At 40.9% G+C, this 25896-nt stretch overlaps 1 protein-coding gene across 2 annotated transcripts in view; it reads right to left on the bottom strand.

Moving 5' to 3' along the window:
- Positions 1 to 25896, bottom strand: part of GTPBP3 (GTP binding protein 3, mitochondrial) — a 44538-nt gene that overhangs the window by 5737 nt on the left and 12905 nt on the right. For both annotated transcript variants that reach the window (XM_075280447.1, XM_075280446.1), the window contains exons 4-8: positions 23855 to 23941; positions 21247 to 21449; positions 17298 to 17370; positions 15160 to 15303; positions 6160 to 6325 (exon numbers count right to left, since the gene is read on the bottom strand). In XM_075280447.1, coding sequence (XP_075136548.1) covers positions 6160 to 6325; positions 15160 to 15303; positions 17298 to 17370; positions 21247 to 21449; positions 23855 to 23941 — 673 coding nt within the window. The remainder of the gene's footprint in view (positions 1 to 6159; positions 6326 to 15159; positions 15304 to 17297; positions 17371 to 21246; positions 21450 to 23854; positions 23942 to 25896) is intronic.

Genomic DNA, 25896 nt, shown 5'->3' with positions numbered 1-25896 from the left:
AGTGAGTTTGGAAATGCTTTTACTTGACACATTGCATGCTACATTTATGCTACCGTAGTAGTAAAAACTGATCAATAGATATCTTTTGCATGTATTTATAAAAAAAAAAAAAAAAAAAAAAAAAGGAAATTTAGTCATACAACCCAAATATGTTAAAAAATATTATCCACCATATCTCAGCTTTAATTTTTTAATCGCCCTTTAATTTACGGTATCTTGGACGTTACAAGGCTTAGACGTTTAACTGTGATTTTCCAAATTTCCCAAACCCATTTTTTTTTTAGAGACAATGTCAGTTCTGAAGGGGATTTTAAAAGCTTATCTATTAGAACCCCCCAAATCACCCCATTTTCAAAACTGCACCCCTCAAATAACTCAAAATAGCGTTTGTGAAGTTTAACCCTTTAAGAATTTCACAGGAATTAGAACAATATGGAGGTGGCATTTCCACATTTAATTTTTTTCAATAATAAGCTGTAAAAAAAAGTGACAAATTCACAAGAGGTTAAAGGGGAAAAATGCATCTGAGAGTTTGTTTTGCAATTTCTCCTGAACATGGAAATACCCCACATGTCCATGTACACACAAATATGAGCACACGATACGGCACAAAGGAATGTAGCACCACTGCGCATTTGAAAAACTGATTTTGTTGGAATAGTTTTCCGATGTCATGTCTTACTTGCAGAATCCTTAAAGTACCAGTACAGTGGAAACACTCCCAAAAAGTGATCCCATTTTAGAAAGTACACCCATTAAGTTATTTATCAAGCGACATAGTGAACATTTTGACCTTACAGCTGTTTCATAGATTTTATTAAAATTAAAACGTGAAATTGAAAAATTACTAAAATGTAACTTTATCCCCATTTTTATTTTCACAAGGGCACCGCACAGTTCATACATTAATTTCACACAAACACGGAAATGTCCCTTGTGTGTTCATAAACTGCTGTATGGGTAGATGGTGGGGTTTAGAACAGAGAGTGCTATTTGGCTTTTTGATGGCAGTTTTTGCAGGAGTAGCTTTTAGGGGACAAGTCACATTTGCAGAGGCCCTAGAACAGGGGTCAGCAATCTTCGGTATTCCAGCTGCTGTGAAACTACAACTCCCAACATGCTCCATTCACTTCCATGGGAGTTCCAAAAACAGCAAAGCAAGTATGCATGCTGGGAGTTGTAGTTTTACAACAGCTGGAGTGCCAAAGGTTGCCTATCCCTCCCCAGAATAACAGTACAATGGAAATCCACAAAAAGTGACATTTTGGATACTACACATCTCACAGAATATATCAAGAGGTATAGTGAGCATTTTGACCACACAGCTGTTTCATTCATTTCATTAACATCAGGGCATGAAAACTAAACAGTATTTTTTTTCCCAATAAACCAACAAAAAAAAACACATTTTTCATTTTCACAAGGGGTTAAAGAAGAAAAAGCATCCGACAGTCCGTTAAATCATTTTTCTGGAACAGGGCCATACCCCATATGTGGTAGTAAACTGCAGCATATGTACATGGTGGGGCTCAGAATGGAAAGAGCGCTATTTGGCGTTTGGAGAGCAGATTTTCCTGGGATAACTTTTGGGTGCCATGTCGCATTTGCAGAACGCCTATACAATGGAAACCCCCCATAAATGACCTCAATTTAAAACTACATCCCTCAGAAAATTTATCATGTGATATAATGAACATTTACCCAAAAGAAATGTGCAATGGATGGTGCAAAGTGAAAATTGAAATTGTGAAAAGTCAGCTCTCCAGTTATTATACTCGGTTTCCTGATTTTGGAAACACCTTACATGTGGGCCCTAGTTTTTTACCTCAAAATACAACAGGATTCTGAAGTGATACATATTTAAGGCGTAATTTGGACATTTACACTGCATTGCTGGGTATTTGCATAGGTCCTGAAATAAAATAAAAAACTGGACCCTAAAATATGACCCCATTTGAGAAATTACACTCTTCAATTTATTTTTCAAGGGTTATTAATTGAGTGCTTCCAAAAAAAATTAATGTCTAAAGTGAAAATTAAAATTTCTAAATAAATATACCAATTCAGTGGCCAATATGTTGTGCCCACTTCGAGTCAACAGGGACACGCAGTTCTAAAACTTTTAAGTGGGTTATTCCAAGTACAGAAAAATGTGTATATTTGGGCACAAAGCAGGGCTCAGAAGGGAAGGAGCACTGCACATTTTAGTTATTGGAGTATAGATTTAGAGGGACTTGCTTCTGGATGCCATGATGTTTTCGCAGAGCTCTGGAGGTGCCAGTAAATTGTACTTCCCTAAGAATTGACCCAATTTTAAATGCACATATTGCTCCTTTATACAGTGTTGGCCAAAAGTACTGGCACCCCTGCAATTCTGTCAGATAATACTCATTTTCTTCCAGAAAATGATTGCAATCACAAATTCTTTGGTATTATTATCTTCACTTAATTTGTCTTCAATAGAAAACCACAAAAAGAATTGTCAAAAAGCCAAATTGGATATAATTCCACAGCAAACATAAATAAGGGGGTGGACAAAAGTATTGGCACTGTTTGAAAAATCATGTGATGCTTCTCTAATTTGTGTAATTAACAGCACCTGTTACTTACCTGAGGGACCTAATAGGTGGTGGCAATACCTAAATCACACTTGCAGCCAGTTGAAATGGATTAAAGTTGACTCAACCTCTGTCCTGTGTCCTTGTGTGTACCACATTGAGCATGGAGAAAAGAAAGAAGACCAAAGAACTGTCTGAGGACTTGAGAAGCAAAATTTTGAGGAAGCATGAGCAATCTCAAGGCTACAAGTCCATCTCGAAAGACCTGAATGTTCCTGTGTCTACCGTGCACAGTGTCTTCAAGAAGTTTAAAGCCCATGGCACTGTGGCTAACCTCCCTAGATGTGGACGGATAAGAAAAATTGACAAGAGATTTCAACACAAGATTGTGCAGATGGTGGATAAAGAACTTCGACTAACATCCAAACAAGTTCAAGCTGCCCTGCAGTCCGAGGGTACAACAGTGTCACCCCATACTATCCGTCGGCATCTGAATGAAAAGCGACTGTATGGTAGGATACCCAGGAAGACCCCACTTCTTACCCAGAGACATAAAAAAGCCAGGCTGGAGTTTGCCAAAACTTACCTGAGAAAGCCAAAAACGTTTTGGAAGAATGTTCTCTGGTCAGATGAGACAAAATTAGAGCTTTTTGGGAAAAGGCATCAACATAGAGTTTACAGGCAAAAAAAAAAGAGGCCTTCAAAGAAAAGAACACGGTCCCTACAGTCAAACATTGTGGAGGTTCCCTGATGTTTTGGGGTTGCTTTGCTGCCTCCGGCACTGGACTGCATGACCGTGTGCATGGCATTATGAAGTCTGAAGACTACCAACAAATTTTGCAGCATAATGTAGGGCCTAGTGTGAGAAAGCTGGGTCTCCCTCAGAGGTCATGGGTCTTCCAGCAGGACAATGACCCAAAACACACTTCAAAAAGCACTAGAAAATGGTTTGAGAGAAAGCACTGGAGACTTGTAAAGTGGCCAGCAATGAGTCCAGACCTGAATCCCATAGAACGCCTGTGGAGAGATCTCAAAATGGCAGTTTGGTGAAGGCACCCTTCACATCTCAGGGACCTGGAGCAGTTTGCCAAAGAAGAATGGTCTAAAATTCCAGCAGAGCACTGTAAGAAACTCATTGATGGTTACTGGAAGCGGTTGTTCGCAGTGATTTTGTCTAAAGGTTGTGTTACCAAGTATTAGGCTGAGGGTGCCAATACTTTTGTCCGGCCCATTTTTGGAGTTTTGTGTAAAATGATCAATGATTTGACTTTTTTTCATTCTCTTTTGTGTTTTTTCATTGCAGGCAAAATAAATGAAGATATTAATACCAAAGAGTTTGTTCTTGCAATCATTTTCTGGAAGAAACTGAGTATTATCTGACAGAATTGCAGGGGTGCCAATACTTTTGGCCAACACTGTATATGTGCTTGTTGTGCCCAATATGTGCCCAAACAGCAGTTTATACCCACATATATGACACTGTTGTTCCCAGAATAACGTACTTAACAATGTAGTATGTGTGTATAAACTGTAGCTAGGGCACACAGACGGGAACAGAATGGGAAGGAGCACACTTTGGTTTTTGGGCATCATGACACTTTTATAGAGCTGCTGAATTGCCTGTAAAGTGGAATCCACAGACATGTGACCCCATTTTGGAAAATACACCCCTGCTAGGATGTACAGTCATGGCCAAAAGTTTTGAGAATGATACAAATATTAATTTTTACAAAGTCTACTGCTTCAGTTTTCCTAATGGCAATTTGCATATACTCCAGAATGTTATAAAGAGTGATTAGCTTAACAGCAATTACTTGCAAAGTCAATATTTGCCTAGAAAATGAACTTTATCCCCCAAAACACATTTCAGCATCATTGCAGCCCTGCCTTAAAAGGACCAGCTAACATCGTTTCAGTGATTGCTCCATTAACACAGGTGTGGGTGTTGATGAGGACAGGGCTGGAGATCAATCTGTAATGATTAAGTAAGAATGACACCACCGGACACTTTAAAAGGAGGCTGGTGCTTGGCATCATTGTTTCTCTTCTGTTAACCATGGTTATCTCTAAAGAAACACGTGCAGTCATCATTGCACTGCACAAAAATAGCCTAACAGGGAAGAGTATCGCAGCTAGAAAGATTGCACCTCAGTCAACAATCTATCGCATCATCAAGAACTTCAAGGAGAGAGGTTCCATTGTTGGCAAAAAGGCTCCAGGACGCCCAAGAAAGACCAGCAAGCGCCAGGACCGTCTCTTAAAAGTGTTTCAGCTGCGGGATCGGGATCAGTGCAGAGCTTGCTCAGGAATGGCAGCAGGCAGGTGTGCGTGCATCTGCACGCACTGTGAGGCGGAGACTCTTGGAGCAAGGCCTGGTCTCAAGGAGGGCAGCAAAGAAGCCACTTCTCTCCAGAAAAAACATCAGGGACAGACTGATATTCTGCAAAAGGTACAGGGAGTAGATTGCTGAGGACTGGGGTAAAGTCATTTTCTCTGATGAATCCCCTTTTCGATTGTTTGGGACATCTGGAAAACAGCTTATTCGGAGAAGATGAGGTGAGCGCTACCACCAGTCTTGTCTCATGCCAACTGTAAAGCATTCTGAAACCATTCATGTGTGGGGTTGCTTCACAGCCAAGGGAATCGGCTCTCTCACAGTCTTGCCTAAAAACACAGCCATGAATAAAGAATGGTACCAGAATGTCCTCCAAGAGGACAACTTCTCCCAACCGTCCAAGAGCAGCTTGACGATCAACAATGCCTTTTCCAGCATGATGGAGCACCTTGCCATAAAGCAAAGGTGACAGCTAAATGGCTCAGGGAACAAAACATAGAGATTTTGGGTCCATGGCCTGGAAACTCCCCAGATCTTAATCCCATTGAGAACTTGTGGTCAATCATCAAGAGACAGGTGGACAAACAAAAACCTACAAATTCTGACAAAATGCAAGCATTGATTGTGCAAGAATGGACTGCTATCAGCCAGGATTTGGTCCAGAAGTTGATTGAGAGCATGCCAGGGAGAATTGCAGAGGTCCTGAAGAAGAAGGGTCAACACTGCAAATATTGACTTTCTGCATTAACTCATTCTGTCAATATAAGCTTTTGTTACTCATAATATGATTGCAATTATATTTCTGTATGTGATAAAAACATGACTGTATTTATGAGTGTTGCATTCATTTAGTTTCCAGAAATGAATGCGCATTTAATTGTTGAAAATTGCAATTTCCCATTTTGCCAGTACTCAAAATGTTGCATCCAGCTTGTGACAGCAAAAGCACACACTCAAAAACTGTTAAAAGATTATCCTAGGCACAACAGCTTTTACAGCATATATCTCTCAAACAAGCTGGTTACGATAAAGGAAGCCCACTTATCTATGTGTTCAGAAGGGGGGAAAAATGAGAATGTTTCTTTCTGCCATCAGCACCAGATACTGCCAAGGCAGACTTTATTGCTTTACGACTAGTTATCTATACCCAGTCAACTTGGCATTGCGACCGTCCCAAAGGTGCCTACACCCTTCCTTCCAGGGGTTTTAACCCACATTTGGGGAAACAGTGCTTTTGAGAAAATAGATCTTAGATGATCTAATTACCTTGCCTTGGCCCGTCTCACACCTTCCCTCTCTATAGGATCTTCAGAATCCCGCAAGCCAGCTGTGTCACTCAGGATAATAGGATATCCTCCAATATTCAGGGTTGCCTCAATCACATCTCTAGTGGTGCCAGGACTGGATGAAACAATAGCAGTTGGTTTCTGGCCTAAAATGAAAATATAAAAATGCACCACTATAAATGCTTACTTCAAAAGAGGACGTTTAAGCAATCCCGACAGGTCAGTTTTAGTAAATGCTTAGTAGATACTATAAAATCTTAATTTTGAGGCATCTGAGCTGCACCTTTCCACAGTTACTGCTCCTAGAAATGTATAAATAGACAACTGGGTGTTACTATTGCCCATGTAAACAAGGTGTGTGCCTGCACAGTCTGCCACAGTCATAACTGAACAGGATCACAATATGTAGGCCTTTGACAACGGGACAACACCCAGGTATTCGATCAAATACTACGGTATTCGAAATACTCTTACTCTATTGAGTACCACTCGCTGCTCGAATGTAAAAGTTTGATGCAGAACCAGCATTGATTGGCCGAATGCTATACAGTCGGACAATCAACGCTGGTTCCTCTCCTACCTTTAGAAGTCTTCTCCGTGCGACTTCCCCGAGGTGTCTTCCGGCTCTTCATTCACTCTGCCAGGCATCGGGCCTGGGCAGAGCCGACTGCGCATGTCCGCTTGTAGTGCGGGTATGCGCAGTCGGCGCTGCCCAGGCCCGATGCCTGGCAGAGTGAATTCAGAGCCGGAAGATGCCGCGGGGACACTGCACGGAGAAGACTTCTCGGAGGATCCAGTCCGACCCTCACTCGTGGACTTGGTAAGTATAATTTGATCGAACGTTGCCTACCCCTGAAACGAGCATTTCCCCCCCATAGACTATAATAGGGTTCAATATTCGATTCGAGTAGTCGAATATTGAAGGGCTACTCGAAACGAATATCGAACATTTTACTGTTCGCTCATCTCTATTCATATATTTTCAGGAAGAATATGTGGGAGAACACCACAGACCAGGGTTCTGAGAAAATATACTTCCAATTGTTATTTTTTGGAAAATGCTAAAACAGAAGGCCAACAGGTCCTATTTAATAACTTCGTTATTAAGTTAATAAAGTTATTAAGAACTGAAGGCAACTTTAAAAACCTGGTCAAAATCCATCCATAATCCATAAATGCAGCACCTATATAATGTCACATACAAGAATGCTCATCACCTTACTCACTATAGTTGGTCCGCTACTTTTAAACTTGGCTCTTCAACCCCAAACCATCACAGTAAGTAAGAAAATCTTCATCTCTCCTTTTGTTCTACCACATCATCTGACCTTTTCTGCAGAGCGACTCCGAAACCTGGAAACTTTCCATCTCAGACACACACAACCACCTCACACCCTCAACCTCAGCAGTCGACATATCTCCTAATCCTGGACCAGAACACTTCTATCTTCCTTGCCCCTCCTGCCTCTCCCCCTTTCGCTGCACTATAGAATGCTCAATACATATGTAATAAATTGGATCACACCCACAATAATATTTTATAAATTTTATTTTCTTGGGACCACAGAAACTTGGCCAACATCCTCAAACACTACCTTCCCTTCTGCACTTTCCTATGGCGGCCTCCAGTTCTCACACACTTCCTGCTCCAACCCAATAAGAAACCTCGTGGAGGTGTTGGCATTCCCCTGTCTGACAACTACTCCTTAACCCTAATCCAACTGCTACCTGCTCTCATCTTCCCTTTAAAGTGTACTATGTCCACATTTACTCACCCTCAAATGACTGGGACATACTGACCATCAAGGACCCACCACTTGATTGACCACTTCATCATGTGGCTCATGCACTTCCTCTCCAATGATACCCCCACTATCATCATGTGGGATTTCAACATTCCCATTGATTCAAACCACCCTTCTAATTCCAAAATCCTATCTCTTTCCACTTTCCTTTGGTCTCTCACAGTGGTCCTCCTCTGCCACTCACATAGTGGGACATACACTGGACCTCATCTCCACCTGCCTCTGTTCCCTATCCAATCTCTCTAACTCTCCTACCACATACTCTGACTCCAACTTACTAACATTCTCCTCCCTCTCCTCTGTAACAGACTCCCAATGCAGAACCTAAAGCGCCTTGACATCTGCACACCCTCTGACTCTCTCCTACCACTCTCTGGCATATCCATAACTCCAGTACATAGATGCTGCCACTGTTTTCTATATCAACACCATAATTTCAGCCCACTACACAGTGCCCCACCTTACACATATCAGAGTTCGACCAACGAACAGACAACTCTGGCACACAGTCCTGACAAAAAAGCAGAGTTGGGCTTCATAGATTGGAGAACACCTCTGGAAGACATGTCACTTCAAGGAAGACTTCATTACTTATCAAAAGGCAAAACTGAGTTACAAGAATGCACTCCCCTCTGCAAAACAGGTCTATTTCACCAAACACATATCTTCCCTATCCCACAACCCAAAAAGTTAGTTCTACCCAAACTTTGCAAAAAAAAAAAAAAAAAAATTATTTCTTGAAGTCACCATATCATGACACTTCTAAATTTTTTATTATTTCCGTGCACATAAGGTGTATTTTTTTTTTTTTTTTTTTTTTTTTGGGGGGGGGGGGCTGATATGTTTTATAGTTATACTGTTTTGAGGAATGTCTGATGTTTTAATCACATTTTATTCAAAATGTAACAAAATGAGGCAAAACAGCGAAAAAAATTTTTAAACCAAGATATTCCACATTAACATATTTTACCATATACTGGTTATATGGGACCTATCAAAACATTTATGTAATAATATAAATGAATATATATACACATTATATATATATATATATATATATATATATATATATATATATATATATATATATATATATATACACACACACCATTAGAAAACAGGTAGCGCTCCATGTGCTTATGGAGCAGACGTTTTTCTTATGGAGTGAACATTGGAAGTGTCTGTCTTCCTTGGAATTGCTGTTTTGATATATTTGCACTGAAATAATCCCCTACCGTATCTATATTTCCCATCACCCCTGTGACATTTAACCTTTTTCCCTGTAAGAAATAGGAGGGGAACCTGAATTTATTAGTTATTCTCAATAGTTCTAAAAGGGTCACATCCTTAAATGTAGAATACATACTTACACAATGGGACACACTTTAAGGGAAGGAAACAGAGCCGAGACTGTAACTGACGCTGCCTGTGACTTTTTAACCTTTCTTACGGAAATTTAAAGGGGTATTCCCACGAACGTAACCATTTATAAATTTGTAGATAATTAAAAGTTAAATATTTTTGCAAATATAAGTCATTAAACATTTTGCAGAATTTTAAAGATTTTCTCTAAATATTTGCAGTGAGAATCTGTTGTCTTGATCGGTTGCCAGTGGATACAACCATGAATGCAAAATCTTCAGCCATGATTTCCTTATTGTCGCTGGGATATCTTCTCATACATGTAGTGTCCCTGCCTGATAACCCAACTACAATAAAAAAAAATTTAAAAAAATCATGCCTGGGTTCCTGACAAGTCCAAGACCACAGAAAGTTTCTTTATTTGTGGTTGTATCCATTGGCAACTGATCTAGACGACAGACTGTCTCCACTAAGATAGTTAAAGAAAATCTTTAAAATTGTGTAGAATTTTTAACTACTTATATTTGTAAAAGTGTTTAACTTTTAATTATCTATAAATACGGATACGGTTATGTTAATGGGAATACCCTTTAATGTCATTGAACAACAAGCATTTAGCACATAATATCCATTGGTATTTTTTTTCACCTAATGAAAGCAGCACATTCATATATTTGGCACAACACCGTTAAAACAGGGGTAACCGCAATGCCTGCCCAACCTCATGTAAAGTAGGGGTTCACAATTCAATGAGTCTCAGATTACTTTCATACATACATGTAAAGTGGGATTCCAGGAGAAAGGAAAAACCTACAGCGTTCCGCAAAAATCTTTGAAAAGGTAATCCCCCCCCCCCCCCAATAGTCAGAGTGTTTTGGGGGGATGACCTTATCTGCTGTAAACACAATGTTCTGGTTACATGCCTTTTTTAGGATGTGATCAGCATATAAAGCCCCCATTTCTCATACAAAATAACAGCTAGCCAGGCAGATGCAGGAGCATCCGGGCAGATTTGCCTGGTCTTCTGAGATTTCAGGAGGTCACCCCTTTATTTGGGAGCCTTCTGGACATTTTGGGAGAGTTGACAAGTATACTCTTATATAAAGGATCACTAAAGTATTGTTACTGCATGTCTGGTGCATTAGGATCCCCTTAATACATTACAGAGGTTTCCAGGATTTAAGATTTTATTTTTATCCTTAGCATAGGCCATACATGTGATTAGTGGTGGGTGATAGCCCTGCCCTCATGAAACTGTATAGAGCACTTTCCGAACCCCACACTGAACACAGCATGTATCCAGGGCTCCATGCCCTGTTTAGTGTATTGGCTTCAATGGAAGCTGAGCTGCAGTAGCGATACTCAGTCACTAAGGACAAGCCATAAAAACCTAAATCCCCAACAACCTCTATAAAGGCCACAGTAGTTTTCATTGTGTTTCATTGTAAGATAATAATCTTAATTATAAAGCGGCCTACTTGGAGAGTCTATTAAAGTAACTGAGCAGGTCCCTTGTAAAAGAAAAGACAGCAACATAAAACTAGTGGGATATTTGACATTGTTCTTGAGAAACCAAAGTATCAATACCTGATTTGATGAAAATAGTTTCATCTGTCATCAAGGGCACATGTAATGCCTGATGGTGTCAATTCTACTGTCTGCGCTTGGAAGATAACAGACCGGATCCACACGTGCCGCCATAAATTATTAACGTACATGACACTGTAAAACAAAAAACCCCAGAAAACTCAATGTTTTAAAGGGGTTTACCACCTCTCCTAAGCATATTCCACTGGCTCCACCACGTTACAGAGTTTTGGAAAAAAATAAACTAGAAGTCTTACGCAAATGGGGAGTTGGTGGGACCTTTAGCTCCCTGGAGCACTTCTCATGCCATTCAGACCCCTACCATCTCCTGCCTGTTCAACTGCATGGCGTGACATTTGAACCTCCCAGTGCTATTGTCGGGATACGGAGTCGCCGCGGTCTCCTTGCTGCGCGGCGTCTCCCTGGGAGACGTGTTAGGAGTTCTATTGGGTGTGCTTAGGTCATTAAGGGTTAATCTTTTCCTTGCCTTCAGTCTCCATGCCGTTAGCAGGTGTGTTTCTCTGCTGCTATTTAAACTCCACCCAGGCATGGATCCTTGCCAGCCATTCACTTTGTGTTTCCTGGTCCCCCTGCTCAGTCTGATTCCCTGTCTGTTTGTATTCGGTCTGTTCTCTTGGTTAATCTGCCTGGCTTGTATTTTTGACTATCCCTTGTCTTTTGATTTGGTACCTTTATTATATCTCCTGGCTCGACCTCTTGCTCGTCTGACCTCGCCTTCTCTTCTGTGTCTTGCTGGGACTTGTGGTCCTCCCTGGTTCCATGCTGTTTTAGTCTTTTGTTTTGCATTGCATTTACACTGTGCTTTCTGTTTAGGTGTGACCCCGTGACTCCAGTCCCTAGGACTTTCAGGGCCTCCTCTCCCCTTATCCTAGCCGCCGGGATAGAAGTGTAAGGAGTCGTGGTAGGCGCACTTCAATTAGGAAGTGCACTGGTCTGCCTCATCTCAGATATTTACAGCATAGTTATAGCTGCAGGGCCTGCGACCCCTTTTGTCATTAGCTGCACAGTGTTGCTTTCCAGCTGTGTAACTTTGAACTGCCTGACCCTGACTCCAATCCTTACAGCTATAACATATAACAGCCGACTTCCATTTTTTGTTTTCCTGTTTATATGGCCTGGACCGGGAGGTATGAAGCCTTGAGCACCCAAGGAGAGTATTTCTAAAGTATCGCACACTATACAAGCACTTTTTACGGGGGCTGTGTTCATTTTCCATATGTTTCTAAGCTATAACATTACCTACCCTACTTGCAGTGGCGTAACTAGGAACGTCGGGGCCCGGTGGCGAACTGCCCCCCTCCCCGACACCCGCAGAAGACCCCCACCCCTCCACGACGCCCGCCGAAGACCCCCACATTCCTGCACTCTCTATTATTCCTCATACTGGCCCCTGCACACAGTATTATTCCCCATAGTGGCCCCTGCACACAGTATTATGCCCCATAATGGCCCCTACACACAGTATTATTCCCCATAGTGGCCCCTGCACACACTATTATGCCCCATAGTGGCCCCTGCATACACTATTATGCCCCATAGTGGCCCCTACACACACTATTATGCCCCATAGTGGCCCCTGAGTATAATAATGATGTTTGTGGGGCCCGTGGCGTCACTTACCGATCCCATCCCCTGCCACAATCGGTAAGTAAATAGGGCCGTTGCCGGCTGGAGTTATTCCAGCCAGTAATGGCCTATTAAGAAAAGAAGAAAAACGCAGCAGTAGCGGCTGTCGCCGGGCCCCTAATGTCCCGGGCCCTGTGGCAGCCACTACCCCGGTAGTTATGCCACTGCTTACTTGATTGGCAGGGCTCCCAGGCATGAAGGCCCGCCCCCAGTGCACCAACTGCAGCATTTGCATAAGACTTCAAAAGTTGTTGCTCTCCAAATCTAAAAAAGTGACTTGCATAACTAAGAAGTTATTTACCACTGTAATGTTCTATGGTACACATTAGTTCCAGCTGAATATGCTTGGGGGAGGTGGTAGACTGACTTTAAAGCGTAAATACATTTTTGGACAACTTTAAAGGAGAGATTCTTATCTTTCGTGACACAAAAGCAAGTTCTCAATACAGAAGCAAGTGGAACAGTGAAAAAATGCAGGATTTCACGGAAATGATCCAAAATTTGTTAATGAAGTATATTACAAAATGTATTATTAAAACAATTACTGCCAGAAAATCACACATTGTCCAAAAGTTTAGTTACGCTCTCAGTAAGTTTACAGATATGAAATGGGTCACATTGATAGCCATTTTAGGTCACATGTTGGACAACCCTGCTTTACAGGCAGTTTTCTCCTATAAGGAAGTAAAATAAGCTGATACAAATGATTACAAAAATATTCCCCAAACATCTCTTTCACAAAACTTGAGAAAGAAAAGAAGTGCCGCTTTAATAATCTGATGCCTAGCTTGACTACGAGACTGGGAAAAAGTCTCAGTGATATGATTGCCATTATGAAAATGAAATGAAAAATGAATATTAAAAAAACCCACAAACATATTTGTTACATGCCATAATATTACAAATGTTCATGGAGAAAGGAACAATGGTCTTAAAATCTGGTTTTTCGATAAATGTACAACTGAATGTATATTTCTGAAATCAACAATACCACCTTGTGGACAAGTGTATAACTGCATACGAGAGTGTGAGCTTGTGCAATAGCCTGAGATTGATCACCTCTGCAAGCTTTTTGGTCAATTAAACACGTGTCTGCACATAATAAACATCTTACTTTATTACATTCAGACAGTTCATGCATGCAGATTTTGCTCCGGGGTGTTCTTAAAGGAAAGCTGTGGAATGAAAGAAACGGCATATCCATAGCCACCTAACAAAAATAATGGCTGAAGCTGCAACAGTGTAATTGCAAGTGTACATTGTAAGCTCTCACGTGCAGGGCACTCACTTGTGTAAAGTGATTTATTACTTTGTAATGTCTCAATTTGTACTGATCCCTATAATTTGTAAAGTGCTTCAGACTGGCTCAGTGGTTAGCACTGCGGCCCTGCAGCCTTGGAATACTAAATTTGAATCCGACAAAAGACAACATCTTCATGGAGTTTGTATGTTCTCCCTGTGTTTGCATAGGTTTTCCGGTTTCCTCCCACACTCCAAAGACATACTGATAGGGAAATGTAGATTGTGAGCCGTATATGGGACAACGTATGTAAAGCACTGCGGAATATGATGGCGCTATACAAGTAATCAAAAAATAAATTGATATGTTGATGCTATATAAATGAAAATGTCTTATTATTACATCACTTGCCTCTTATATCCACTGCTCCCTGACAATTTTCCCTCCTCCCTGTCTTGTGTTCTACTCCTGTTGGGCAACACATAGTGTAGTGTCCAATGAACAGCAGTAGCAGATCAGTATTCTGTGTAGAGACAGTGAGTGATTACGGGACTACTTTACATCTTGTAGCGGAGGGGCACGACAGCAAACAAGGTGCATTTACTAACCAGACTACACTAGAAATCTGGTGTAAAACTGGTGCATCTTTAGCACACGGCCCTGATTCACTCCAAAGATATGCTACTTTATTGGATATACTCCTCATTGGCCACCTTAAGACACTGGGAAGAGTGTGGCCAAGACCTCTGCATGTCAAATTTACTAGAAAACCCATATCAGAAAACTGATTTCAGTTCTGACATGAACCTCCCAAGATGTGCCAGAATGATTAAGAGATCACAGCCTCTTAATTCTAGCATATCTCTTGTCAATGAGGGAAGGTTAAGACTAACGTAAGAAAACATCAGGCTATATAAATTCCATCCAATGTCTTGAGTGTAGAAATTAATCATGCGAGGGCTCAAAACAAAGGTGCAGAAATCTGGGCAACATAATGAAAATATAAAATAATCATTTCTAATGTATGGTTGTGCATAAGCTTGGAAAACCTATTAAATATACATAGATATATGAGAAGCTATCCCATCATTTTTAGGTCATGTGACATATTTACAAACACTATACTATCACTGGAAAGGTCATACTATCAAGGACCTTTCCATTGTTCAGGTTAGTCTGTTGTATATCCATTCTTTTAAACGGACACTGCCAGACGAAAAAGTCAGACTAGCATGACTTTTTCGTCCAGAGATTCTCAACGTAGATGTTCATGTAGGCGAAAGGTTCTCTTTAAGTGAAAGTGGCCTGAATATGTATTTTAGAACAGATTATTACTTACTTATTACATTGAGTAGGCTGCTTTTTCCTGCATTGGTAGCTCCTGTGAGGACAACTTGTACTCCATCTCTGAGCCTCTCTCCTCGCCGGTTATCCCTAAGGTGTTCCTCCAGTTCCTTCTGGAGTGTTTCAACAACTTCATCAACTTCCATTATAATAAAAAAAATAAAAATAAAAAAAAAATAAAAAAAAAAGCAAAAGTGTGACAGATTATTATTCGGAACCTATACACGGACATTTGTGCATTATAACATTCATCACCTTAAATTTTTATTATCTGCATTGTAGAGAACACATGCTATTTATTCCATTTGCAAAACTGAGTTACATATCTTTCTTTCTATTATAGCAAGTCTATATTTAGCAGGATTTTTCTGCCACATATTTTCACTCAGAATTATGAGAACACTATCCTAATGTTTTGTACTCCGTGAGCTGAATCTCAATATCAGTAAAAAGCATTTTATCCAAAAACAGCAGACCTGAACAGAAGAAGGAAGCTAGAACTAGAATAGCCTTTCTAAAGGTGACTCCAACATGAGCTTATTGAAAAATGCATAGATTTAATGACAGACTCCGTTAAAGAGGACCTTTCATCAGATTGGGTACAGGCAGTTTCATATACTGCTGGAAAACCGTCGGCTTTCCCGATCTGTGCCCCGGGTGAAGCGCTAGCGGTCCTGGTACTGTAGCGCTTTACAGTCAGAAGGGCGTTTCTGACAGTCAGTCAGGTACGTCCTTCTTCAAAGCAGTGCCTATCGCGCTGTACAGTGTGAGCGGGGACGAACGCCCCCTCCTGATAATACTCATCTATGGACGAGTACTGTGAGCAGAAGGAGGGGGCGTTCCTCCCCGCTCACACTGTGCAGCGCAATGGGCGCTGCTGTGAAGAAGGACGTTACCTGACTGACTGTCAGAAACGCCCTTCTGACTTTAAAGCGCTACGGTACCGGGACCGCTAGCGCTTTACCCGGGGCACAAATCGGGAAAGCGCACTGTAGGCTTTCCAGCAGTATATAGAAATCCCTGTGCCCCAAACCATGAAAGGTCCTCTTTAAGCAACTCAAATTTATTAATGCCCCAGCAACAGTCCTGCCAGTGTTTCTCACAATTTTGGGATATTTAGCTAGTTTCCAGATATATAAATACTGTAAATCTAAGGAAACAAAAAAAAAAGCTGCAGAAAAAAACGCAGCCGTAACTAATTCGCTTTTTATCCGCAGAGTTTTTCATTGGAATTTTGTCAAGTTTTCCTCTGAATACTTTGTGCTTCTATTATACCTATACGGAAAACACCAAAGTTTCTGCTGCAATTTGAAAACACAGCTTTTCTACTGTGGATTTTTTCTGCAATGTGTGAATGGGATTATCCAAAGTCCCATTCACTTTGCAGGTACTGTAAAACGCAGCATTTTCACAGCCTAAAGACAATCATAAACATTTTAATAGCCATCCCTTTGCGTCCATTTTTTTGCATCTGTTAAACGAATGTAAAAAAAAACACAATCTGAAAAGAACCTTAAACTTCTTACTAGACCCTGATTCTCCCAACAGATGGCGTTTCAGAGGTGGGATTCATACTTGTCAGACTTTCACGCCATATCCTGTCATACTGTGCACAAAGCACCGGAAGCCTTCTAACTGTTCCCTGAGCACCGCAGTGTCATCAGCCTTCCACCAGCTTATTTAAAAACAGATAAAGCCAATGATGGATTCCCTTTAAGCCCAATCCAAGTTATCTTACGTGGTTAAGCACTAGGACCTGAGACTATGTGCCCGGAAGTACCTAACAGGTCTGCCTGAGTTTCCCCCCCCCCTCCCTGATCTTCGCTTGTCTTTCTTCTCTGTCTTTCTGTCCGCCCTGGGGGGTCCATGGTAAACCTCGGGGAAACCGGACAGCAGACTGCTTGCGAGCGGTTATTTGAATGGGTTATCAAAGGTGACCGCCCGTGAGCATTTTTCAGCCTCTCTGCCTGATGTCCGTTTTTTTCCCGCGATCACAAAATCCTACATGGAGGACAAAAATCTAATGCACACTGGCAACGTACGGAACCCAGCATGTGTCACAGATGTATTAATTTATCTGAACTCAATAAGTTTTCATGTATTCATATAAAAATGGTTAATGAAAATTCTTACCCGCTAATAGAACTCCTTCCTCTACATTATCATCTTCACTAAAATCTATGAAGGCCTCAATGTGAGCAAGAGCCTGGGAAGAAACAAAATACAGCATTGAGCATGTCAATATTTTATAAGTTGTAGGTGGATGGCCGATGACAATCTGTTCAACTGTTTTTAATTTTTACAGTACAAGAACTAGCACTGGAAATTATATATACCTAGAGTGTTCACATGTGCAAAGATTTTAACTATCTAAGGATACTAATTATTAGGAACCCAGTAAAGCTTTAGGCCAACAATCTTCAAATCTTTATGAAATCCCTTGGAGAGGACCTTGCCACATGGAGTAGTTTTACATTGTTGTTTCTGGGTGGGCTAATCTCCTTAAAGGGGCTCTATCAGCAAAATTTTGCTGTATGAGACCCACATAGGCTATTCAGGCACCGCTAATCTTATGTTAAACCCCCCGCCCGTTTTAAAATAAAACTATAAAAACATATACAGTCCTATGAAAAAGTTTGAGCACTCCTATTAATCTTAATCATTTTTAGTTCTAAATATTTTGGTGTTTGCAACAGCCATTTCAGTTTTATATATCTAATAACTGATGGACACAGTAATATTTCAGGATTGAAATGAGGTTTATTGTACTAACAGAAAATGTGCAATATGCATTAAACCAAAAGGGTTTTAAAATAAAACCCTAAAAAAGATTGTTATTTACTTAGGGATCGTGCACGCTGGGCGGGCATTCAGGGTGTGTCTTCATCTTCATCCCCGCCTCTTCTTCCTCCGATGTCCTCCGGTCCCGTCCTCCTCCGGCGCTCGCAGACACTGATATAAAAAAAATGGCCTGAGCGCCTGCGCAGTAGCCGTAGTAGCAGCCACATGCTACTGCGCATGCGCCCAGGCCATTTTTTTATATCAGTGTCCGCGAGCGAGCGCCGGAGGAGGACGGGACCGGAGGACATCGGAGGAAGAAGAGGCGGGGATGAAGATGAAGACACACCCTGAATGCCCGCCAAGCGTGCACGATCCGTAAGTAGATAACATTCTTTTTTAGGGTTTTATTTTAAAATGGGGGGGTAGTTTAATATAACATTTACGGTGCCTGAATAGCCTTTTTAAAGGCTATTCACGCATATGTGGGGCTCTATCAGCATGATTTTGCTGATAGAGCCCCTTTAAAAGCTACAGGAAGCGACTAGAGGCTGTTATCTTTGCAAAAGGAGGATCTACTAAATATTAATTTCACTTTTCTGTTGAGGTGCCCATACTTTTGCACCGGTCAAATTTTGGTTTAATGCATATTGCACATTTTCTGTTAGTACAATAAACCTCATTTCAATCCTGAAATATTACTGTGTCCATCAGTTATTAGATATATCAAACTGAAATGGCTGCTGCAAACACCAAAATATTTAGAACTAAAAATGATTAAGATTAATAGGGGTGCCCAAACTTTTTCATAGGACTGTATGTAAATCATACCTGAACGTGCACAGTGGGCGGTGATGCACGATCCAACGTCATCTTCTGTCTTCTGTCACGCCTACCTCTTCTTTCTTCTTTCAGCAACGCCCTCCGGTCCTGGCTCTTCCCCGGCTTCATCTTCTTCCGATGGTTCAAATCCGATTGGTTGAAATCCAGCGCGTGCACAATAGCGCTCCCTCCAGAGCTACTGCGCACACTCTGACGCCATTTTTCTCAATGGCAGTGCCACCGGAGTGTGCGCAGTAGCTTCGGAGGGAGCGCAACTGCGCACACGCTGGATTTCAACCGATTGGATTTGAACCACCGGAAGAGGATGAAGTCGGGGAAGAGCCAGGACCGGAGGGCGTCGCCGAAAGAAGAAGAAAGAAGAGGTAGTGCCAGAAGATGACGTCGGATCGTGCATCACCGCCCAGGGTGCACGTTCAGGTATGATTTACCTATATGTTTTTATAGTTTTATTTTAAAATGGGACATGGGTTTAAAATAAGATTAGCGTTGCCTGAATAGCCTATGTGGGGCTCATAAGAGCAAAATTTTGCTGATAGAGCCCCTTTAAAATTAGATCTTCCCCCTGTTTATTCCACAGGCAATTAGTACTCCTTTTATATTCTTCATAACACAAGTAAAGAAACTCCACATAGGCTTCCACCTATTAATAAAGCTCAGATTTATCACAAGGAATACATTTTTTGGATATTTGGTTAATACACTCTAACAGCAAATAGAGACTGAGAGTAATGCAGACTGCTTGTTACACGCCCACTGGATTGGAATCTGTTGTTAAATTGAGCAATCGCTTAAGGATTTTTTACATTCCCCTCACTTACAGATACATAACAATAGATTAAACCCTCTCCTGATGACCACATGGCATTTATGGAATGTGTAAGAAGGTGACAGGCAGAGTGCTGGAGTCCAGATATATCAGCCCCACGTTTCTGGCATATGTGTGATCCAGGGCGGATCTGGAGTAGGCCTCAGCCCAGGTGTAGATACTTGGCTCATTACTGGGCCAGAAAAAGGCTGCAGATCCTGAACTCCAATGCAGTTCCATGAGGTGAAGGACGTGTGTGGTTCTGTCCTGTAACCCTGAGTCCGGTGTGACTATATTGTGCCTGTTTTGTTTTGTGGCTGGAAGTAAGCCAACGTATACTTAGGTTATCCGTTCTGTTTAGCTAGTGGCTCAGATGAGCAGGTATTTATTTTGTTTTTGCCTGAAGTTAAGGCTGTATTTCGTTTTGTTTATTTTGTGCCTGAAGTCAAGGTTTATTTATTTTTCCAGCTTTTTCTAAATAAACTAGTTTGTGACATATTTTGTGTCTCTGTTTTGACTGTTTGGGTCTGCACCACTGCTTCTGCTGAGCTAACTTCCCCACAAATGTTATTACTAGGTGTTGATTGTCCGACTCACCCCACCTTTCTCTATATCTCTGCAGCAACGCAGACTTTCAGCATGGCAAACCCCTTTCGATCTTTACCAGATAGTTATCTAGTGTTCTGGCTGTAGTGGCAGATACTGTTAACATCCTGCTGTGACTGGTCCTGACATTCAGTGAGGCTTCTGCGCAATATGCCTTTATCCACTCACTCAGATATTGCCTTCAAATGCAACTTTTTATTGGAAACAGGTGCACACCTTTCTTTACATGAATATATCTTTTCAGATAATTTTCAGCCACTTGCCACACCAGATCCTTAACTCAGACTAAGAGATTATTTTTATCTGCAGCCACATGTAAAACGCTCCGTGTGTTGAGGATATACTCGCAGAGGATGCGCTTCCCAAAAACGAAACTACACGTGCAATTTGTTAGTGGGTCCCGATATGTTCCTCAGACACCTCAGGTACTAAAATAGGGAGGTGTCAAAGTAAAAAGTCCAAATGGCCCTCGGCTTGTGTCGCCTCTCCCTGGTTATCTGACCAGCAAAAGTGACTGGATCATGGATTTTAAAATGCCAGTAAGTAGAATAATATTCCACTGCAGAAATAAGCCAGAGGGCGTGCGTTTTAATACTACGGATAGAGTGTGATGATGGTTGAACAAATACTTTATTGATTACACGTTTTGGAGTTTCTAACGTTAATCAATAATACAACTCCTTCTTGAGATCAAAGACTTCTTAATAGTGGACATACACCCACTGTGGAGTATATAGTGCAGTATGTCCACAATTAAGAAGAACAAACAAAAAAATACACTGGAATTAGTGTAATTATCCTTAACTTATGTTGCCCTTAAAATGAAAACGCTACATAATAGATCATCATATAGTTCAATTTATCTTGGTAAACAAAAAAAAATAAATATATTTTTAGATTAATATATAAGTTTAGTCAGCAGATGGGGATGATTTTAACCATGAATTGGTTAGGAACCATACAATGTACATGTCAACATACTGTACAAATATACCTCAAGTAAACACTTAACAACCACATTGTGATGGCTCAGTTTCTGATTTACCTAACCTTGAGTAATTGTTGGCTCCATCTCTCATACAATTGTCCAAGGTCACCAGACATCTGCCGTAAGGCCTGCCTTCTCTGAACCTCAGTCTCTGCATGAATGAGATCACCAAGACCTTCAACCTCAGTCAGATCCAGTTTTCCATTTTGAAAAGCTCTCTTGGTGAATTCACCTGGTTCTGCTGGACGCATCATTTGCAGGGATCCTATAAGTGGAATAAAAGAGCCCCACCAATGTGTCAAAAATGAGCAGGCTAGATCAAATGATGGAACAATCACAACCTATTTTAACAAAGGAAGAAGTAGTCATACAACTATATTAGCATGCTGTGAGACAGACACATTGCATGGTGCTTTCATAAAAATAACAATCACTTGTAGCTATAATGTAGTAACTATACTGTGATCAAAGAGGGCTAAGGGTATATTCATACAGCGGAATTCATAGAAGCTGAAAAGTTCAGTCAGTGTCAGGAATTTGAAGCTGCATTGTTCTGCCTGACCAAATTTCTCACTAGCCAGGGAAAATTTTTCTGCCTCCCATTCACTTTAATGGGAGTGATAAGGCAGAATCTGCCTGATGATTATGGATTAACACTTGTTTTTTCTGCTAGCTGTAAAAACATACGCTAAAAGGAAAAAGTACAAAATCAGTGAGTGACTTCCACTTAAATGAATAAGAGACAAATTTCAGATGCAGTTTGGAGCCGATTTTGAAGCGGAATCCACCTCAGATTCAGCTGTGTGAGCATACCCTAAAGCTTTCAGAATAAAATTTGAAAGCACATACTAACATGATTTTTCATTTTTGACTACAGATTATTCATAAGAACCAAATCTGTCAGGTCTTGAAAGAAGGTAGAAACACATTTAACCCCTTCCCTTCTGTGCTGTACTATTAGGGTGCGCTGACCGTATAGTTAACAATCAGCGCAGTACGGTGAGATAATACCATAGGCACAGGAACTGTGCCTGCAGAACTACTCCTGACACTCGGCTGTGTTACACAGTCGAGACCCGGTTCTAGCTGGCAGAGTCAGAATATACTCTGAATCCGTCGAATTAACCTCCTGAATGCCCTGATCAAAATTGCTCCCTCTGCCACGCCTTAGATTCCCTGTGATCAGATTGCGGACTCTGAGGGGTTCCCAGGTTCATGTCCCATTGTTGGACAGGGAAAAAGTTCAACTGAAAAATAATTAAATTAAAAGTTCAAAAAAACTCTCCCTTACATTTAGAAAACACATAACGTAGAGAAATAAAAATGTTAGGTATATATTTATTCCGTATAGTGAACATCGTAAAAAAAATATATATATACTGCAATGCGAAAAATAACATATTTTGTTCACCTCACTTAATCCAGAAAAATAGCAATAAAAAGTAATAAAAAATAAATAAATCATACATACCAAACATTTGTACCAATACAAAAGTACAACTTACCCTGCAAGAGCCTTGACATACCTCTTTGAAAAAAAACTTTAAAAAAATATAGGCGTCAAAATATGGTGAGAGTCATTTTCAAAGAGTGACACTTTATTTGTAAAAGTGGTAAAACATATTAAAACCAATATAAATATGGTATCGTAATTGTAATGACCCACCAGATATAGCTGCCATATTATTATTAAGGGCTCGTTCACATCTGCGCCCGGTCTCCGTTTATACAGGTTTCCATTTCCTGCCCGAAACAGGGCAGGAGACGGAAACCTGCAGGCATTTTTCAAACCCATTCATTTGAATGGGTTTGAAAAGTGTCCAGCCGTGAGCGCCGGTGAGCGTTTTATGCTCTCCGTGATGAAACAGTTTTGTTTTTTTTGAACCGGACACGAAGTCGGACATGCAGTACTTTGTGTCCAGTTTTAAAAAAACGGTTTCGCCGCGAAGAGCATAAAACTCTCCCCGGCGCTCACGGACGGACCCGGTCTGACAGTTTTCCGTCTTCTGCCGGCAGAAGACTGAAACCTGAGTACGGACACCGAACGCCGGTGTGAACCCAGTGTAATGCAGAGTGAATGCCATAAAAACAAAATGAAAAAAATATCATAGAATTGTGCGTTATTTCACATGGACCCCCAAAAAAACGTTAATAAAAGCTAATTAAAACATTCCATGTACTCCAAAAATGGTGCCAAATGAAAGTATAACTCGTCACACAAAGAATAAGACCTCACATAGCTAAGTCAACAGAAATTTTTTTAAAAAGTTATGAATTTTGGAAGGTGGCGAAGGAATTATGAAAAAAGTCACCAAGCATTAATGTACAAACTACCCTGTGTCCTTATAGGGTTAATAGTCTACCCCACATTATTTTTACTGGTAGAAGTTTTTGTGAAATAAATATGAAATGTAGTATGGCTTCTTAAATTATACATTGTAGGAATTCTAAGAGTAACACTTTCTGGTATTGTACCATCCCATTGGGATCATTTGGGAAGGGGCCAGGAAGTGGACAATCCCTGTACCTCCAAATATTGATAAAAAAAATGTTCTTTTTAATCAACTGACACTGCTGGGCAACAGAATGGAGAATGGACTGATCTCTTAGCGCATTCGTATGGCTTTCTTTTCACAGTTCTATTTAGAAGGTAGTATCTCTATGACATACCTAAAGCCTGAAGTACACCACTGACCACAGCTGGCCCACCGTGCACATGGTACTCACAGCAGTCTTCTCCTGTGAAGCTATGTGGACCTGAAACAAAGAAATCACTCAGTGAATCAAAATTGTTCCTTCCATTTTACTATCCTGTTTAGATTATAATATCTTGATAAAGTCTGAGAAGTATTTGAATGTTCTGGCATAGCAGGGCTGGGCAATTAATCAAAGTGAAACCGAATATCAACAAGGATAACCAATGTGATTTTGTTCATTTCGGTTACGTTATTACAATATTTTCGTCCAAACTGAAACTGCTATTATTATGCTCTGGGGTCTATTCAGACCCCAGAGTATAATAAATGGAAGGCCAGGGGAGGTGAGCAAAAAAAAAAAAACCACCAAAAAACAGGGCTGCTCACTTCTCATGGGCTCTGGCGCGACTCACTGCTGTCTTTGGGCCATCAATCACAAGCCTCAGCGCATATCGGGCATAACAACGCTGCGTGACCCATGTGACTAGAGGGGACCAATCAGAGTTCTCTGCCATGTTCAACTAAACTAGAGTGAAGACAAAGCTAACGAGGTTCGCCCAACACATACTCATGATGTAAAAGGGGCGTGCCCTAAATCACCATTAATCTTAATCAAGGGAAAATTCCCGATTAATCACAATTTTAATTGTCATAATAGTATTAATAACTTTTTACTGCTGTGCACATGGGGCTTAGAAAGTTATAAAATAGAAAAATAAATCTCTTTCTTCTACTTTCCAGATAAATAAATGACCCTGTAAATTGATTATTTCAGTGCAGTACCCCAAAGGAGTCTAAAGATGTCATTGTTACTCTGTCTACAGAATTAAATTATAGAAGTATTAACCATATTAACCGAATCAGATGTAACCCAAAACATAAAAATGGTTATATGCAAAATGTAGCTGAAGAGAAAACCAAGCTTTATAACTTTATAAGTTATTCCCCAAAATATGCCATAGAGTTTTGGTAGGTGTGCATCCTAAAGTTATGCCAAATATGGGGTTCCCTCATCATGCAGGGCACAGATCAGGGGTCCCAGTCTGTGAACAGTTACAAAGTCACAGTTGTCACCTCCTCTCTGAAAAGCCACATCTAAACCCAAACACACTGAAATAATGGAAGTGAACCCTGTCTACATGGTGACCTACTGACAACTGGTAAATGCAGGTCACATGTGTTTATGTATCCACAGTCTGTGTCCTTCTCCAGTAATGTTACCATTTTCACAGAGATATGGCTCACTCCTCCACAGGTATTCATATTCAAGAGCATATTTATCATGTCCAAGTGATCGGCTTTCCTGCTGCCAACAGAAGGCACAGCTGTGGATCAGAGGTCCAAGGAACATCTCACCAGCAAGATGGAAGGCCCACCCTGTATACTGAGGTCAATGACAATCACATAACGCTTCATTTCCCCCCGTGCGGTGCAGCGGTAGAACTAAACACTAGCTGCCAGGTTTGCAGAGTCCACAGATAATTATCGTAGGTCCCACCAGCAGGGCACCCTGGTATCACATCTGCATGCAGGACTTTTATATCCAGCAAATTACAAAAATGGGGGGGGGGGGGGGTCTTCTAGTCCAGCGTTTCTCAACCATTTCAAGAGACAAAACGTAACATTCCAACCAAGTACTTTCAAAGTGATCACTTATAAATAAATAAAACAAAATAAGAGCCTCTGTCCACAGTTATATAAAGGCCCCCTTTAGTGCACCTACATTTAGCATAAGAGCCCTCGCACACTTCAGTGCAGCTGGTTGAGGAAACAATGATCAGGATCCAGTAGTGTCTGTCATTGAACAGACCCATGTTTACTGTGTTTTCTGACCCTAAGATAGATATACAGTATACATATATGTATTTTGTAGCAATCCAAGGGGAAGAATTGTGGATGGAGTGTATGTGTGACCGAAGGCTCTTGCCTCGGGAAGTAATCTTGGTTTTATCAGTGACCAAATTTTAGATGGTGTACAGAGCAAGGGTGTGTTTGTGTGTGGGTGTTTGTGTATGT

This window comes from Leptodactylus fuscus, chromosome 1, assembly GCF_031893055.1.
Source record: "Leptodactylus fuscus isolate aLepFus1 chromosome 1, aLepFus1.hap2, whole genome shotgun sequence".
In the NCBI taxonomy this organism is placed as follows: domain Eukaryota; kingdom Metazoa; phylum Chordata; class Amphibia; order Anura; family Leptodactylidae; genus Leptodactylus; species Leptodactylus fuscus.
The sequence above is the reverse complement of the archived record's forward strand: the minus strand, read 5'-3'. Positions and strand labels throughout refer to the sequence as shown.